The 17,220-nt window shown below is 39.1% G+C and overlaps 3 protein-coding genes across 10 annotated transcripts in view; 2 read left to right on the top strand and 1 right to left on the bottom strand.

Moving 5' to 3' along the window:
* synj1 (synaptojanin 1) overlaps nt 1-6,023 on the top strand; it is a 29,707-nt gene extending 23,684 nt beyond the window's left edge. For all 5 annotated transcript variants that reach the window (XM_055051319.1, XM_055051320.1, XM_055051321.1 and 2 more), the window contains one exon: nt 1,447-6,023. In XM_055051319.1, coding sequence (XP_054907294.1) covers nt 1,447-2,409 — 963 coding nt within the window. In that variant the 3' untranslated portion in view covers nt 2,410-6,023. The remainder of the gene's footprint in view (nt 1-1,446) is intronic.
* Nucleotides 6,024-7,392: 1,369 nt separating this feature from the next.
* On the top strand, nt 7,393-10,394 carry cfap298 (cilia and flagella associated protein 298). 2 transcript variants are annotated; one of them, XM_055051325.1, is made up of 8 exons: nt 7,393-7,523; nt 7,755-7,911; nt 8,511-8,678; nt 8,848-8,915; nt 9,004-9,162; nt 9,586-9,717; nt 9,811-9,906; nt 9,990-10,394. In XM_055051325.1, exons 2-8 carry the CDS (start codon nt 7,773-7,775, stop codon nt 10,098-10,100), a joined length of 873 nt encoding a protein of 290 aa, XP_054907300.1. In that variant the 5' UTR covers nt 7,393-7,523; nt 7,755-7,772; the 3' UTR covers nt 10,101-10,394. The 2 variants fall into 2 exon arrangements, with proteins under 2 accessions (XP_054907300.1, XP_054907299.1); XM_055051324.1 differs by lacking the exon at nt 7,393-7,523 and having other exon boundaries at nt 7,593-7,911.
* A 721-nt stretch (nt 10,395-11,115) lies between these two features.
* eva1c (eva-1 homolog C (C. elegans)) lies at nt 11,116-17,220 on the bottom strand. 3 transcript variants are annotated; one of them, XM_055051245.1, is made up of 9 exons: nt 16,897-17,220; nt 16,624-16,794; nt 15,562-15,755; nt 15,239-15,362; nt 15,007-15,159; nt 13,435-13,578; nt 12,346-12,417; nt 12,179-12,265; nt 11,116-11,703 (listed from the first exon to the last, which is right to left on the bottom strand). In XM_055051245.1, the coding sequence occupies exons 2-9, from the start codon at nt 16,736-16,738 to the stop codon at nt 11,324-11,326; spliced, it is 1,269 nt and encodes a 422-aa protein (XP_054907220.1). In that variant the 5' UTR covers nt 16,739-16,794; nt 16,897-17,220; the 3' UTR covers nt 11,116-11,323. The 3 variants fall into 3 exon arrangements, with proteins under 3 accessions (XP_054907220.1, XP_054907221.1, XP_054907219.1); XM_055051246.1 differs by having other exon boundaries at nt 12,346-12,396; nt 16,624-17,220; XM_055051244.1 differs by having other exon boundaries at nt 16,624-17,220.

A 17,220-nucleotide genomic window follows, 5' to 3' on the forward strand; every position in this document is an offset into this window, starting at 1 on the left:
CTTTTACTTTTTTTTTTTTTTTTTTTTTATGAAATAAAGATAGTTTCCCCTCATTTGGTCCTTCATATGGTCTCACTCTGCTATTGAGGGATAGAGTGGACACATGTGTAATGACTGCATAAATTATTTTAACTTGTTAATTTGTTCAGAATCCATTCATATGTGTTACATTCTGAGACTGAATGTTAATGGTGATATATCTATTGGTTGTTAATTTTTAGTCTGTTCATATTAAAGGTACCCTATAAGGGAATGGCTTGCTTTATAACATATAAGAAAAACAGATGTATGCATTTATAAAACTTGACAAATTAGTTTGTTCCATTAAACAAAATCAAATTTACAACAAAAAAAAAAACATTTAATAACATTCAAAGGGGTATCTTTAAGTTTTTGTCACCAACATACAGTGCTGTGCAAAAGAATTCACAACCATTTAACTTTCTTCTCATTTTATTGTCTTACAAGTGACAAGTTGTATTTTGAACAGTAGATCAACACAAAGTAGACATGCATAGCCTCTGGTCTATATGGCAGCTCTGCCTGTATGTTTGGGGTCGATCTCCCAAAACGTAAACCTCTGCCTCATGCTCAAGTCTGTTGCTGCTGCTCTTCCTGTCCCTGCTACCTTAAAGCCTGTTGCTGACACCTCTATGTTTAATGGAGAGTTTAGCATGTATCAGATATTACTTTTTTTCCCTTCTCATATAAGTATTTTACATATCAACCAAAAAGTTACAATTTGGTCTCTTCTACAATGAGATTCTTTTGGCTTTGATCTTGCCACTCTACTACAAATATTCGATTTGTGTTGTTTACTGTTCAGATTATTCTAACTGAGCTGTGGATCTTTGCATTAGAGTTACCACAGACCTCTTAGCTGCTTGTCTGATTAACAGTTCTTTGTAACTAGCTATTGTGGTGTCATCTTTATATTCTAGATGATAAATTGAGCAATGCTGTTTGTGCTCTTAAAATCTTGGGTTATGACCCAACTTTGCTTTAAGAGCTTTTATACCTGACTTGTTCAGTGTATGCTTTATAATAAATTATCTGAGGGATGATGTTGTTTCTTCACTAAGGTGGACTAAATTGTATATAGTTTGTTGCACTGGATTTCATCAGGTGGTCTCAGAGTAAAGACGAAAACAAAGTATAATACAAAGGTACACCTCTCTTTCCCAACTTTTACTGGTTGAAACGTCTTGCATCCTTTAATTATACTTCACAATTGCATCTGTCACATAAAATTCCAATAAAATACATGTAAGTGTGGTTATAATAGGACACAAAATGTGAAAAAGTTCTTCTGCAGACCACTGTATGGTTTATTAGATTATAAATTTGTATGTAAAGACCTCAGTGACGTTAACATGTTTTTATTTATTTTTACTATTATCTGTTTTTGTACTTAAAAAAGATTTTCTCTGCTCTGCCCTTGTTTAGACCAACGGACTAAATGGATTCCAAAGACAAGCACAATGGAAGCCTGATCCCTTTGACTCCATTACACCCAACATGTTCTCCTCTCCATCATCATCCCGGCACACCACTCAGTCCCTAAACAGAGGCTCCTCTCTGCGCTCTCCACCCTCTGTTCCTTCATCTGTACATTCATCCTCTACTCTCCCCTCATCCATGTCCTTCCGGTCCTCTGCTTTGTCAGACCTCCAATTCCTGAGCTCATCCTCCTCATCCTCATTCTCCACACCATCACCGTCAGCCACCCTGCTGCTCCCGCCTCCCCCAGCCCCGTCTCGCAGCCGCTCCCAGGAGCTCCTGCGTGCTTCCCCGAACCTTTTCCAGTCTGAACCACTCCCTGCCCGACCCAGCAGCACCAATCCCTTCACAGGCCCCTTTGTCCAGCAGCCGCTGCCACATCGTTCCCTTACCCCAGACTTCAGCCTCCAGCATCCAACTCAAACGGCTGACTTTCAGAGAACTCTGTCTGCTCTTTCTCAACCGCTTGTCCCCACCCTTGCAGTCGCACCATCCTCCCAGCACAGTCAGACTGTGTCTTTGTTCAGACCCTCATCCAGTCCAACTCCTACTCAAGCTTCTCTTCCTCCTCTTGATCCGTCTCCTGCCCTCACTTTACCGCTGGCGCTGCCCTCTTCCCTCCCTCCCGCTCTTGCACCTCAGAGCCATCTGCCGCTTCCCTCAAGAGGGAACCAACAGAAGCAGTGGGTCACTTTTGATGATGATTCAAAGTTTTCCACAACAACCAAAACACAACAGAACCCCATGTTCTCGTCCAGTTCCTTTGTGCCCCTGACTCAAACTCAGTCAACCCGTTCTGTGTTTGACTCCGAGCCTGAGTGGTTATCCACTCACGTCCCAAACAGAACTGTAACCGGTAACCTGAACCCCCAACAGGGTCCCAACAACAATGACTTTTTTCCTAGGTAGTCCGCAGTAGGAAAGAAAAAAACCCAAAACATAATGCCACCCCTCAGATGTGAGAGTTTTATCCATATATGTATAGATCTATGATAAATGAGTAAATGCGTTTATGTAAAAAGAAGAGACAATATTTAAGAATTATAGACCAAACCCTACAATTACAGGAAAGAGTTTATATCTCAAAGCAGTATCATGAGAAATGTTTGAGCCCGGCTGCGTGTTTTAACATTTAATCTTCTCTAATATTAAAGGGGCAGTATTATGTAAAGTTGACCTTTTTGAGCTCTGCATCATGCTATTTTCTCATCACAAGCATACCTGGGGTGTTGCTTTGATTCTTTCATGCATGTCTGAGAAATCCATTAATCTCCTATGGCAACCATTCAACTATCCATGACGCTTGCTCTCACTCAGCATTGTCTTTTCCACGCAGCTCAGTCTTCAAGCCCAGCCTCCACTTCACAGAGCACCCCGCTCCCACACCTTTGCCACTCAGCTCCTGCAGACTAGCGGCAGCAGCAATTAGCAAACACCTGGCGAATCTGTGCATGTGCTGGTGTATTATATGAGCTATTTCTCAGAGAAACACTGGTTTAAAAAAAAACTTGTTAAAGACTTAATTGAGTCATTATGATGAAGGTTGAGTGTCTCCACCTTCATCACAATTTCAAGGCATTAAATTGTGATGGTGGAGGCATTAAATTGTTAAGTCAAATTATGTTTAACAAATACAGCATTTTTATAACAACTGAAAGTAGCATACTTACTTAATTGTGCTATAAAATGGCACTATGTGCCTGAAAAACACATAATGCTGCCCCTTTAACATTTGATTTACTCGTTATGTATGTTTTAACTAACAGCAGCAAACGTGCCTGTGTCTACAGTATGTTGTCCTATAAAGTATATCTATATACACAAGTCATGCGTTTACACACCTGTGCAATATGAAAGCATACCTGTGTGGCTGCACTGATGTCTCATATAAATATGTGTGGCTTTGCAGATGTCTCTGTGGTTCCCATTCACCATTTTGACTAATCTGAGCTCTCAGAGCAACATTTGGCCTCTCTCCCTCTCTTTGTCATCTGGTTGCAGGATGAGCACTGCAGGGTTTTGGATCCTTCAGACTTAGTCGCTTTAATTTGTGAATGTAATTTCATTTGCACTGGATTTGTTGACTCCACGGTGTGGGGAAAAGGCAAGAGCACAAGCCATTGTGTCAGTTTAACTGGACTGCTGCAGGACTGATATCACAACATTCTCTTGAAAATTTGTCATTTAGTTTTCTGTTGGCATTCCTTATCTTTAAGCCGATATACATTAGAAAAAGTATTGTTTTGCTCAGCATCCAAACTTCTACATAACAAAATCTTGTATATATGTACTTATGATTTTAAAAATAACTTGCTGGACGTTTGAGTGTATTTGTAAGGACCAAGCAAGAGGTTTTGCTTAATGATACAAATATGCACTGAGACACTGTATGTACTCTCCCAGTCATGCAGGTTCTAACAGAAGGGAGTATTTCAGTTTGATTCCTTTTTTTTTATCCATCTATACTATTAGAAATTATAACAATGTTGCGTGGTAGTGTGTGTACTTGTATTTAAAGTACAATGACAACATTCTTGTGACAGACTGGTGACCTGTCCATGGTGTACCCCGCCTCTCACCAGAAACTTTTGCTGGAGATGAGCACCAGCACCCCTCCTGACCCCACTACAGACAAGGGTGTTAGAAAATGAATGGATGGATGAACGAATGAATGAATGACAACATTCTTCGGATCTGCAAGGGTTATAACCAGACAGCACTTTTGTGTTTACTTTGAGTCATTTATTATCATTTCTTGTACCAGCTACTCTAAATAATTATTGTTACTGTGGTGAGAAGTGATGTGCTGTGTTTGAGGTGCATATCGTCTGTTGTGTTTTTGTTTGCTTGTTTTGGATGTGAGCTTGTGTAAAAATTGAAGAGTGGGAACCATCATTTTGTGTTACAGACTCGAAGCCTAAAGCCAATATTCACTCAGCTAACCCTGCAACTGTGTTTTTCTTTAACCTGTCAGTTGCTGATTAAAGGCAATAATGTAAATTTAAGTAAGAGATTCTTTTCTTTATCAAGTAAAATCTCTCACATAGCACTTTCTCTTGGTCAGATGAGAACACTTCCAACTGACCATGGCTTAAATAGAATATATTTTAGTTATCCTGCCATAAGCAGTCATTAATTATTCAAATTGGTAGCAATAGGACTCTCGCATTGTTTGTGTGAGACAGCAGTTGCTACAAAATAATTTCAGAGGAAATATTTTAGGGTCATCCATAGCATCCTATATTGGTCCATGTTTCCTAGAGAATGTGAATTCGTACCTTAACTCTGAAATTTCCAAACAGATGCAAGAATTTCCAAATTCAGCATAATTCATAACAGACAAAAGTGAAAAGCTCAAGAGAGATAAACATCACTGTACTCTGCCAAGCCTTCCTGTTAATTCTGAAAAATCTTGTTCTCTATAGACTTGTTGATATTGCAAAAAAGGTTTCCTTTTTAACAGCTTCTTACATCTCTGTTTCCTTTGACTTTATTTTAAACACCTCACTTATTCTAAAACTAGCTATCTGGGAGTCTTCTTCACTTAGCAACAGTATGCACACCTAAGAGTGTTGTTGTCAGTGCCACCTCTTATGTTTTGTGTATTTTGCATTTACTAAAGGGGAAAAAATACTTCTTGCCCATTTGTGCTATTTTGTTTCCATTCAGCTGAAACATTTTTCGGCCCATTTCTTGTTGCATCTCTTGTTACAAGTTGCGCAAAGTATTTAATATTCCTCATTTAATGTCCGAATATGACTGTTTCCAGCTGTTGAGAAGTTGTTTTATAGTCTTACAGAATTTGAATTCATTTTTAGGTGTGTTTCAGCAATTTTGTCTTGTAGTTCCCAATTCACTCATTAAATACTTGTTTGCCGGGCAATGATGAGAGGAAATGGGTGTGCTGAAGGATCAGGGGCAGTATCCATCCTAACATGACACACCAAATATTGTCTAGACATGTAACATGTCCCCCTTTTCACATAGAAATTAAATAAATGGATAAATGTCTAAGAAGAATTTTTGAGAAACATAAATAAATAAACTGATCATGTTTGTTAGGTTTTGCTTCTATGCTTCTATGTCAGATGTAAATACGCAAAGTAAATCTCATTGTCTGTATTTAAAATCTATGTGTAAGCAAGAGTATCAGGCACCAATAGCTTACACACCATCTCTGAAATATATCTGTTGTTATCTCAATGTGTGCAGTAGATGCTGTATCAACAGTCGATCACTAGCCAGTGCTTTACATCATGTCACGGTTCGGATTCAAGATTTCTTTTAGGTAACAAATTGCTCCCTTTGTGAGGTCGATTTCCCTTTTTATGGTTATAATCCATAGTAAATAAGAGTCTGTGTTGTGAAACAAACATATTCTGTATGTATTAAAGTGAATACATGAAGCTGTAATTCATGTTAATATCCATTGTTCCATAGTTTACGTGCAAAGCAGATGGCACATTAAAGTATGAAATAGTTTGTGTTGTATGTGTGCTAAAATAAATGTACATTGACAAGTATGTTTTGTTTTATTTTGTTTTGGGGGGTAAGGGAGGCTGAACTCTATTAATTCACAGCTCTACCTGTAAATCAATTTCAAGCTAACACTTGCTAGTGGGTTACCATTTTACTGTAGATTTGAAAAAAAAAAAAACATTTTATAATTTCTTGGAAATGAGGTGACAGACAGTCCTGCAAACTCTGTGACCTAATGGTGTATGATGAAACCAGCTTAAAACTAAGTCTTTGGCAGTGTTTCAAAATGAAAGACACAATGCTTTTAATTAAAATGACTGTCACAGTCATCAAGTTATTAATGTTTCTCCACTTTAATTTTGGCTAACACAGCTAATGTGGCCAGTGTTTCTCAATCACAAAAACTAATTATGGGATACACCTCTGGGCATAGACGTTTGTACAGACAGACTTAAAAACATAAACAAAGCTTGTTTTCGCCACCCATGTGCTCTGGAAATGTTTATTTATTTTATGTCTCTTTTTTATACTCTATGCCTTTGTTGCCATTGTGCCTTTGGCTGTTTAGTCTGCCTATTTCTGGAAGAAGAACATAGAGCTTCAAGTGCATTGCAGCTCATAAAATGATGCCCCTATTCTCAACATAGAGTAGGAATATCAACTCACCCTTGCCACCATATGCATGAAAGTAATGGGAGTCTTATATATTTTTTGTTTTTGCTTGCTTGTGTTATCCCTTTGTAATTTTGTAATGGGTAACTGACTACATAAAAAAAAAACATGGTGATGAGAGTGATGTGTAATATTAATTTTGCATCGCACAAAAAGTTTGCATGTAGCACCTATATCTTTACCATGTACCCAGCAAGGCTTGTAAACTGCAGTTCAAAGTCTCCTAGGTTCTCCCACCTGGAATTTGTGCCCTCTCTGGCGATATGAAATTTTTAACTGTTCCAAAGGTGCCAAGTCATTCAGATTGGTCTTTTTGCAGTTGTGGCATAGTGTATACTTTTTGTTTTCAGATTATAGAGCAGGTTTGGAATAATGACAATCATCTAAAGCCTTCAGAAGACAGCTGTATTTTCACTGAGACCGAGAGTAATTTATTCCTATGTGGACTCTATTGTACTGTAATTTAATTCAAATTAGTGACATAAATAGAACTGAATACAAATAAACAGCACACTTCAGTTTTTCTGTGAAAAAAGAAATTCTATCTTCACAATAATTCTCTACAACGTTCAATGTTCCCTTAAATTGGCGTGACGGTATAAAAAAATTTAAGCTTGGTAGCGTTTTTAAGAGATATTAAATATCTCAAATACAAAGGGACAAAGTCAAGTGAAGGACTAAATTCATCTGGAAGTACTGCTTTAGAATAATAATGTCCCTTACCGTTAGAGGGCAGTAAGTGTGAAAATATTCTAGAACTCCATTAGAAGAAGTAACTCCACAATCGGAAATGGTAACAGCAGTTAACAACAAATTATAAGTTCACATTCAGAACTTAAGAAGACCGACCTACTTCTCATTTTCCTTGCCAGGTAAGCTTCACTAGGATCCAAAGCTGTGTATAATTTTTATTGTTAAACACTAAACGCCACCCGTGGCTAACAGCTACATCAACTGGCTAGCTGAGTTTACTCGTGCTGTTCTGGAAGCATCCGGGCTTCTCTGTTACCATGGTTACTCTGTTGCCCTGAAGACGCCTTGGTTCTCGGCATCGGGACTAACTGTAACTCTTCTCGCCTTACGTCTATAACCTTCTCTGTTAGGAGGAGAGCCGGTAAAGGATGGTGCAGCTGCATGTGAAGCGCGGAGACGAGAGCCAGTTTCTGTTCAACACCACAACGGACGCCCCTCTGGAATCGTTGATCCAGCAGGTTACTGCTATTTACAACGGCAGGCTCAAAGTGGATAGGATATGTTCAGGTAAAACTCTGTCTCCATTGCTGCCTGTGCTTTAAAGATCCACATCCTTCTCGTCCCTACTGCTACTGTGAAGTGTTAAAGCAGTCTTACAGTCGCTTTGGATTTTATGTAATATATCAACACAAAGTGAATTGTTTGATGGTTATCGAAATGTTTTACAAATGGAAAAACTGAAAAGTGTGGCATGCATTTTTATTCATGATTGTTACTTAACTCCTAAATAAAATTCAGTACAATCAGTTTGGTTCTATAATCTATTTCAGTACAAGTCAAGCTGTTCTGCAAAGGTTTGTTAGAGAACATTAGTGATTAAACAGCATCATGAAAGTAGAGAGATGTACACCTCGGTTGGAAGAAGTATTTAAGAATATAGTCACACACTACACTTGAGATGACTATTTGTAGAAAAGGCTTGCAAATTGTATTTTATGTTTCCTTTCATGTGAAAGTGCTACACCCTTTGGGACATTGCTCTATATATTACATAGAATTTGTCAGGATACAATTAAATTTGTGGACTTTCTATCTGGTATCAACATAGTTGTTATACATATATATATGTATATATATTATTATTATTCTTTGCTGTGTCTTGTCAGAGATCCCAGAGCTGGCCGATCATGGCGTCACACTTCCACCCAACATGCAGGGACTGACAGATGAGCAAATTGTAGAACTGAAACTGAAGGATGAATGGGAAGAACGATGCATTCCAAGTGGAGGGAAGATATTTAGGAAGGATGAGATCGGGAGGAGGAATGGACATGGTGAGAATTAATCTTTTTTGATGGACCCTATGTAAAGAAAAAAGCAAACAAGTTTGCTTTTCCCAAGTAAACACAGCTATCTTTTTAGACATTGCAAACAATTTTGCTTGGTACTGACTTGAGACACATGTATCTTTTTTTCTTTTTTTTTTTTTTTTTTGCATTCCAGCCCCAAATGATAAAATGAAGGAAGTGTTGATGAGGACAGTTGAGGAGGCAAAAGCACTCATCTCTAAAGTCAGTTTTACTTTAAAAACTGCATTTTTACCTCCTTGCTTTTGTCATCATTGGTCAAGCAATCACCTCTGTTGCTCTGATTTTGCAGAAACAAGTTCAAGCTAATGTTTGTGTGACCATGGAAATGGTAAAGGAAGCGCTGGATCAACTAAGGGGTGCCGTGATGATCGTGTACCCAATGGGGCTGCCTCCTCATGACCCAATAAGAATGGAGTTTGATGATCAGGAAGATCTGTCAGGGACACAGGTTAGCCTGTTGATAGTGTTTTAATCAATGTTCGGTACTTTGATAGAAGGAGCCTCTAATCGGTCTTCTTAGAATCTCTAGGAAATTCTTCGTATACATGTAATCATCTGTACATCCGATTGTTTGTGTATTCATCATCTGCTGAATATTCAGAGTGAACGTTTGCATTTAATATTTACAAATTGTGAAAGAAATACTGAAAACTAGACATTTTTAAATTTTGACATAATATTTAGTAGAATCCCAGGTTACTGACTTGAGACACATTTCGTTTTTAAGAAGTGTACTCCGTCGAATGTAACAGTTTGAGAGCTTGCTTTGGGAGAAATCTGCAACATCCAGTTTCAACCTGCTTTTTTTTTTTTTTTTTTTTTTTGGACCCTCCGTCCTTTCCATCTGCCCTTTCCATCTGTCGTTCCTCAGGCATCTCTGCAGGTGATCACAGAAGAAGAATGCCAGTTTTGGTGGGCCGGTAAAGAGATGCAAAGAGGGAAGAAACTTCAGGATTACATTGGAAGAAATGAAAAGACAAAGATTGTGGTCAAACTCCAAAAGGTGAGAATCTGTAACTTGTCAAGAGTAATATTTATATATTGATAGTTTTTGTCAAAGTGCTTTTCGACTTAACTAGTTATTTATTCGCTTTAGAAAGGACAAGGGGCGCCAGCGAGAGAGCCCTTGGTCACTGATGAACAGCAGAAACAGATGATGCTGCATTACTACAAAAGACAGGAAGAACTTAAGGTGAGGTTGGGTAAAGTGAACCTTTATGCTCCGTGTAACTGTTCTGTATGTTCAACCTAACTTTGTTCTTATAACGCTTCTAGAAACTGGACGAAGCAGACGATGATAGCTACCTGGACTCAGAGTGGTCGAACAGGCAGGCCCTCAAAAGACAATTTCAGGGCCTTACTAATATAAAATGGGGGCCAAGGTGACTCTGACAACTTGCCCTCCAGATATTCCAGTGACTCAATTTCTGCCTTTCTTAAAACAACTGGCCAAGACTGCCTAATAGCAACCTAAGGCAGATTTTCCTGTTTTTCTTACCTGACCTCTATCAGAGATCATTTGTGTCCCTACGACTTGACTTTGTTTTTAAAAAGGGTATGTAGCCAGATGTCTATACTGCATCAGATCAAACAGACATAATTAGCCCTGGTTTAATATATCTGTAATAAAAATATTGGTATGTTGGTGAAAATATGAATAAAAGAATTGTTTCCAATGTTTCCAGTGACAATGTTTTGCAACAGAAAATTAAGTTTTTCTTAGAGTGCAGGGACAAGGATGCTACACCTTTCCTCTCTTTGTCTCACGTTAGTGGAACACATACTTCACTCAGTCATTGTAGCCCACAGGCAGGAAGTTGCAACACAGTCATCATTTCAGCAGTGCTGACCTGGGAGGGAGAACTGTGTGGGGTCGATTACAGAGCTGACTTATTCAAAAAGGAAACAAAACACCGAAAAGAGGCGGGTAGCATTGTAGAGTTCCAGAGAAATTCTGACATTTGAATTTTCCACATCTGGAATTTGAGTGTTCAGACTGCCTACTCATCCATGTGCTATTCCATCTATTGGTTTATCTTTCTTCCAGCCACAGATACGTCAGCATTTATATGTATACTTTAAATACAGGCTGAAAATGCTAAAAAATCTGGAAATTTGCATACTTATACAAAAACTAAATGGCAACTCAAGATTTAAATTTAGCATATTGTTGCATTTCATTATTATTCTGCTCAAATCTGAAAAAAGAATTACCTCAGAAGATGTAGTGATGCTGTCAGTCATGCTGTTTTTAGTTTTTTTTTTTTAAATAAAAAGCTGCTTGATCTCCGTATTTTAGATGACGGGCCATACTAACCTTTAGTTCATAGCAGCAGCTGAAGGATGACGAATGGATAACAAAGCTTTAAAATTTTGTGATTTAATGTTTTTGTTTGTTTTTTTTACAGTAAAAAACACTTTTGCTGATAATATATACAACACTCAAGCTTCTTGCAGGATACACTTTGCTGATCCCTCTGTTGCAGATTATTAGAAAATTATGTAGCAAAGATGGCTTGTCAGATTTTTTTTTTCCATCTTGTGGCATAAAAATGCTTTTTTGAAAATGTGAAGCATGAGGAATCTGAATAAATATCCACACGATTTATTCAGCAGGAGCTGCCATTCAGATAGGAGTTCATCCAAATCTCCTGGATGATCATGTCTCTGCGTTCGATCCTTTCCGCCAGCTCAGCCGCCTCGCTTACATAAGTCACTTCCTCCCAGCCTTTTATCCCCTTCCTCTCTGCAGTCGAGAGCAAAGAGCTCTCAGTTTCTTCATTGTCGTCATCATCATCTTCTGCTTCATCCTCCTCATCATCCTGCTTAGAACAGCTGGGAGTCAGGCCATTTGACTTGGCTCCAAGTGTGTGATCTCTGAGCTGCCGCCGCCTCCTGCAGGTCACTCGGACAGATAGAGCCAGCAGTGTGAAGAGCAGGCCCACACACACGCTGGAGGTGAAAAGCAGCGCTGCCATTTCTGGGTGATCTATGTGGGAAAAGATGGAAAGGAGAAGGTTTACTACACAGTCTAGAAAAGGCTGAAGTTTGATTTCAGCCTTTAAGCACTGGATAGACAAATAGTTACATTTTTACCTATTATGTCAAACAATGTCATTTTTTAGAACCTTTGATCTTATTTTCTTCCTGGTACTTTATATACTTCTAAACCCCTTTTTCCTTCCCTCCCTGCTTCTATCCCTCCTTGTGTAGATCTGTCGTTTAGTTTTAACTTCCTGTGTCATTTGTCTTCTCTCCCTCCTTTTTTTTGTTTTGTGGAATTTCTTTCTTCTTAATTTTGTTTTGTTTTTCAGCTTGCCCATTGGGTATCATTTAAAGGCTACCCAATGTAGAAAATGTGCCATAAAGACACAGTTTAATAATGTATGTTTTAAAATTACTAAAAGGGTGAGAATTATGTTTACAGAAAAATGTGTAGAAAACTTGGAAAAAGAAAAAGTTACCTTTGATAAAGGCGTAGGTCAGGAGAGAGTTGCTCATCATTGCTCCCGAACTATTTGGCCTATTTGACTCCAGATCGGCAGCAGGAGCTTTTGTAAATTTCACAAAACAGCTATGAGCAAGAAACTTTACAAACATAGAACAACAGCAAATGGATAGATGCTGGTACCTTTTTCTGTAGTAGGAAGTGAGGTGGTGCTCAGTATGTTTGGGTCTGCCTCTTTAAGTAAAGACATTGGCACTATTAAAAAAGAAGAAGAACAATCTTTCTTTGCTGCTAACCAGTTGATATACAATGGCTTGTGACAGCATTCATACCATATTTGATTATTTTACTACATCACAGCAAATCCAAAAATATGAGCAATTTGATACAACCACAAACAGAGGCATTAACATCCACCCAAACTAATAGATGGAGCAAGGAGAGCATTAATAAGAGAAGCAGCCAAGCAACTATCCGTCAGGCACAGCATTGGATTTCTCTCATGATCTGCTTCTTGAACTGTTGGCATTCCTCTGGGGTGAGAGCGTCTGCTTTGGCGATCAGTGGGATGACGTTGACTTTTTCATGTTCACACAATGGTGTGTTTCTTCAAACCATTGTTGAAAGAAACACACCAGGTTTCATTTTAGCAGGTCACCACAAACCATGAAGCAAACAACTAAGGGCAGATGAGACAAAAACTAAAGTTTTTTTGACTGCATGAAAAAGGATTTCCTGTGTAAATGTCTGAATATCCATGCTGAAACATGATTCAGACATAAATCCCTGTGGCAAAACTTGAAAATGTATGTTTACAGCACCAAATGGATATGAACACGTTTTTAAGAAATTGTGGTGGTGGAAATGCAAAGAAGTGGCTAGAAGCAGGAGATTGGAGTCTCCTGCTTCCAATCTGCATTGTTGTGCTATAAATAGAGCCAAAAATTAGACTAGGAACTACTCATTGGGTTTCAAATTATGGTATATGAATAGTGTTAGTTGATGTCCTCGCTGGCATTTCTGTGAATCACAGGAAGTAAACCAAAAAAAAAAAAAAAAAAACTTTGAAGTCTTGTTTCCCACTTCTTTATATTATGCTTTTTTTAGGGTGGAGTTAGGACAGAGCCACTGAAAGCTGGGATCTGAAGATAAGAACTCAAAGCAGGAAACAACAAATGCTCACTGAAAGAACTGCAGCATGAAAACTGGTATTATAATGCATCACAAGACTTCTATGTCTTATTTGAATGAGGAAGCAGGAGAGGGTCCTACCACATGAATAAAGCACGTTGAGGTACTTCCTGGTTCCTGGAAAGCAGGGGTCCCTGAAGGTCTGGTTGCCAACAGCAAGGATGCACTTCTGTTTGCTGTAGCAGGATTTGGACACTACATGCACAGCGTTGTGGTTCAGACACTCTGAAAGGAGCAGAAATATTAGGAGAAACATGAGGAATATCACAGCAAGGACAGAACCTGGCAGAAGCATTCGCATCCTGCATACTTAATCACATCACATTATTGCACCCTGGAGACAGAGTGCAACCTCCAGTGTCCATGAGCAAGACATTTTTCCTGCTTTGCCCGATGATGGTGGTCAGCTGATGCTGATTGTATGGCAGCTATGCTTCCGTCAGTTTACCCTAGGGCAGCTGTGACTACAATGCAGCTTACCACCATCAGAGTGTATAAATAGGTGAATGACTGATTGTAGTGTTAGAGTCCTCAGACTTGATAAAGAACTATACACATGCAGACCATTTACTTATTATGTGACTTCTGAATGCAATCAATTTTCCCTCATTTTATTTAGGGGTATCAAAGTAAAGAAGAAAACCAGTTTTGTTTTTGTTTTTTTTTTTTGTAATTTGTAAAAAGAAGAACAAATGCCATTTTACTCCTCAATTTACTTCCACTTCAAAATTATTCTTTGTTTTGGTCTATCACAATATTCCAATAAAATACATTAATATTTGTGCTGGCAGTGTTAAACAATGTAAAAAACTTAAAGAGCATGAATACTTTTGCAATGTACTGTAAGAGCAACTGAACATGCGTATTTGATTTTTGCTCTTGGGCTGCGATAGCTGAATTATTGACTGCCTTCTGCAGGAGCTCGATTGCAGTTTAGCAAGAGTACAACTGTGTTTTCATGGCTGATGTTATTTATTTAACCCAGCTGAGCAAATAGTTAATTCCTTGTGTAAACATGGAGTTTTATAATATCTATAAACGGCTTTCATTGCGACAGTTGGATTATTTAAAAACAAATTAAGCATATGTGAAAGTGAGGTGTTACATTACAGCACACAGACAGCTCGTCTTCTCTCCTACAGTTTGACTTGACATACCAGGAAAAGCACAGGTGTACTCTAGTAACGGAGAAGGAATGCAGCCACAACTGATTTCATGAGATACACCTGTTTCTACCTGCACTATTTCTGCTTGTGATCTCTTTGCATTTTTAATAAACCCCACATTCCTTATAAATCCTCAGGGCTCTGTGTTCTAAAAGGAAATATGCAACTCTTTTAGTCAACAGACAGAGCTGATATTTCCATAGAGAACAAAGAATCACTCCCCCCACCCTCTCCTAGTCTGCCGTGGGCCATTTAGATAAGCGTCATGGGAAAAGAACAGTGCTCAAAATAAATACCAAAAAAAGAAAAGAAAGGAAATCAATGGTGGCTGCATTCCATTTAGCTGTGGTTGTTTCAGGGTTCCGTTTCCCTGTTTGTCAGAGTTACATGAGGCCAGCTGATGCCACTAATCACAAACATTCACTGTGTGTTTTCACTTTACTTTACTACAGTGATGTCTCTCTATTAGTAGCTGACAGTGACTCACCAAATGGGGGAGGTCTTGCTGAGAATGAGGGGCAGGTGTCAGCCTGACCCAGACCTCGGCCATAGACAGCTGCGTAGATGATCAACAAATTGGGGGTCTTGCAGCGCAAGATCATGGTCTCTCCTTCGCACACCACCTGTGTTTTGTGTTCAGCTGAATGAGGGTCAAAGTAAGAACGTTAAAACTCATCCTCAGCTAAGTGTGTGAGGGAATTCAGAAGGGAAGAACTCACTGGGTTTGCACTTATAATTCACATGGAGGTACTTGTTCTTGCCAGGGCATGGGTCCTTCCCAAACAGCAGGTGACTGACTGGTAGTTGACAGTCTCTGAGGTTCTGACACTCAGACAGGAGCTTCTGCAAAATAATCCCCCAGGCCAATGGTCACTAAGGCCCAGCACTGTTGATTTAATGATCTAGTCCACAGGGATGCAATAAAACGATTCTGCACAACCTGAAAACCACATTCTGAAATTTGGTGAAGACCAAATTATCAAAGAGTTGTACAGCTGGGCTTTACAGTGATGCATGGCTCATGTCATGCATGAATGTGCACCTGTAGAGCGGTTAAAGCTGAGCATCTGTGGCTGCGGGGTCCAGATGTGGGGTCCTCCGTGCACAGCCGGACCTCCCCACTGCCATAGAAGGCCGACTGGATGGAGATGGTGGAGTGACGAGGACAGTGGAGTCTCAATGGTGTCCCATCGCAAGCGTGAGCAGAATGGCTGGTGATAATCCTTGAAAGATAGTCTGTTGCACGGAAGAAAGTTGAACATTTTTAGCAACCGTGCATCAGACATAATGCTTTATTGTTTGTAGATCCAACTGTTTGGACTCTTCTTATTTCTGGGATGCGTCTCTTGCTGTATCCATTAAGATTGCATATATTATTCAATGGTTTCTTGAATGTAAAATATGGAAATTATCATTAATATAACTCCTTCATTCATTTTCTTTACATAACCAGATTTGTCCCACTGATATCTGATCTCTTTTGCAAGGGAAGACATGTCAATTCTGTTACATAGAGTAAAATATTTCAAGCCTTTATGTCTTTTTTTTATTTTTAATTATTATGGTTTACAGATCAAACCCCATAATAATTTAGGAATTATATTACCAGAATGTCTTGCTGAGTTTAATCTTACCAGGGCATGTTTACTGTTAAAAGGACAGAATCAAGAAATCACTTCAACAGAACCCGTCTCACATGGAGTAGGATAATAGCCTACATCTTAAAAATTATGTATTACACACCAATCTACAGACATCCAAAAGTAGATAAGAAGCAAAGTAACTGCCTTCTCTCAGTCTGAAAAATGTCAAAAATAATTTTGACAATAAAATGATTTTTAATAGTTTTATCCCTTAACAACAACAAAAATAATCGTTTGGAAACATTTACTTAGGAGTATTATTTTCTTGACAAAACATTTAAGTCTGATTTCACAGTAAAACACCAAAAGAAGATTTCATTTTTACATCATTTTATGCAAGTTAAATGGAAAACTTCAGAGCGACCTGGTGACATTTTTTGTGAGAAAATAGTTTCTGTTGTAAGCTTTCCCCTCCTTTTATTGCATCTCCGTCATCATCGTCATCATCATCATCATCTTACTTGAAAAATCAGCCAGTCCGTTCATGCGCCTGGTCCACAGTAGTAAAGTCAGATAGAAGAGGCTGTGGCTCCAGTCCAGTCCGTGGAAAGGACGCGTCCAGCTCATGACTCGCATCCCCTGCCCCTCTTCTCATATTAATGAGGCTCGTTGAATTCAGACTTGTTGTAGGCCTACTTAATGAAAAACCCAAACAGGAAGGTGAGGGAGATCCCGCAAGGCCGCGGCGTTCGGCTGCATCTCTCTAACTCCAATAAAGGAAGTCGGTCGCTCACACAAAGTCATCCAGCTGTCCTCCCTGAGAGCCAGAAAATACCCCCGGACGCTGAGACGCAGATCAGCAGCTCCAGTGTTTCTGTCGTAGAGAAGCAGCGGCTGTCTGGCTGCGGCGATGGACCACAGAGGAAATAGCAGCTGCGCAACAAGTTGCTCACAGGTGACGGACGAGGTGATCAATCCGATTCATGGCAACAATCGAGTCTTCCTGCGCGGATTTGTGAATGGATAGCACCATGTGGGAACTGGGAGCGATTTACAGTAACAGCTGAGTGGGAATCATGGAGTGGGAGTGGCACATAAAACTATTTTAAAGGGAACAC

This window comes from Poeciliopsis prolifica, unplaced genomic scaffold (genome assembly GCF_027474105.1).
Source record: "Poeciliopsis prolifica strain line A6 unplaced genomic scaffold, Auburn_PproV2 SCAFFOLD033, whole genome shotgun sequence".
In the NCBI taxonomy this organism is placed as follows: Eukaryota; Metazoa; Chordata; class Actinopteri; order Cyprinodontiformes; family Poeciliidae; genus Poeciliopsis; species Poeciliopsis prolifica.

Excerpts from the sequence above, each read along its gene's own strand:
- cfap298 (XM_055051325.1), top strand. The coding sequence starts at position 7,773 with ATGGTGCAGCTGCATGTGAAGCGCGGAGACGAGAGCCAGTTTCTGTTC. Across the intron at positions 9,163-9,585 it reads AAGATCTGTCAGGGACACAG|GCATCTCTGCAGGTGATCAC; the intron begins GTTAGCCTGTTG and ends GTCGTTCCTCAG. Across the intron at positions 9,718-9,810 it reads TTGTGGTCAAACTCCAAAAG|AAAGGACAAGGGGCGCCAGC; the intron begins GTGAGAATCTGT and ends TATTCGCTTTAG.
- eva1c (XM_055051245.1), bottom strand. The coding sequence starts at position 16,738 with ATGCGAGTCATGAGCTGGACGCGTCCTTTCCACGGACTGGACTGGAGC. Across the intron at positions 13,579-15,006 it reads AGCAAGACCTCCCCCATTTG|AGTGTCTGAACCACAACGCT; the intron begins GTGAGTCACTGT and ends TGCTCCTTTCAG. Across the intron at positions 12,266-12,345 it reads ACTTCCTACTACAGAAAAAG|CTCCTGCTGCCGATCTGGAG; the intron begins GTACCAGCATCT and ends AATTTACAAAAG.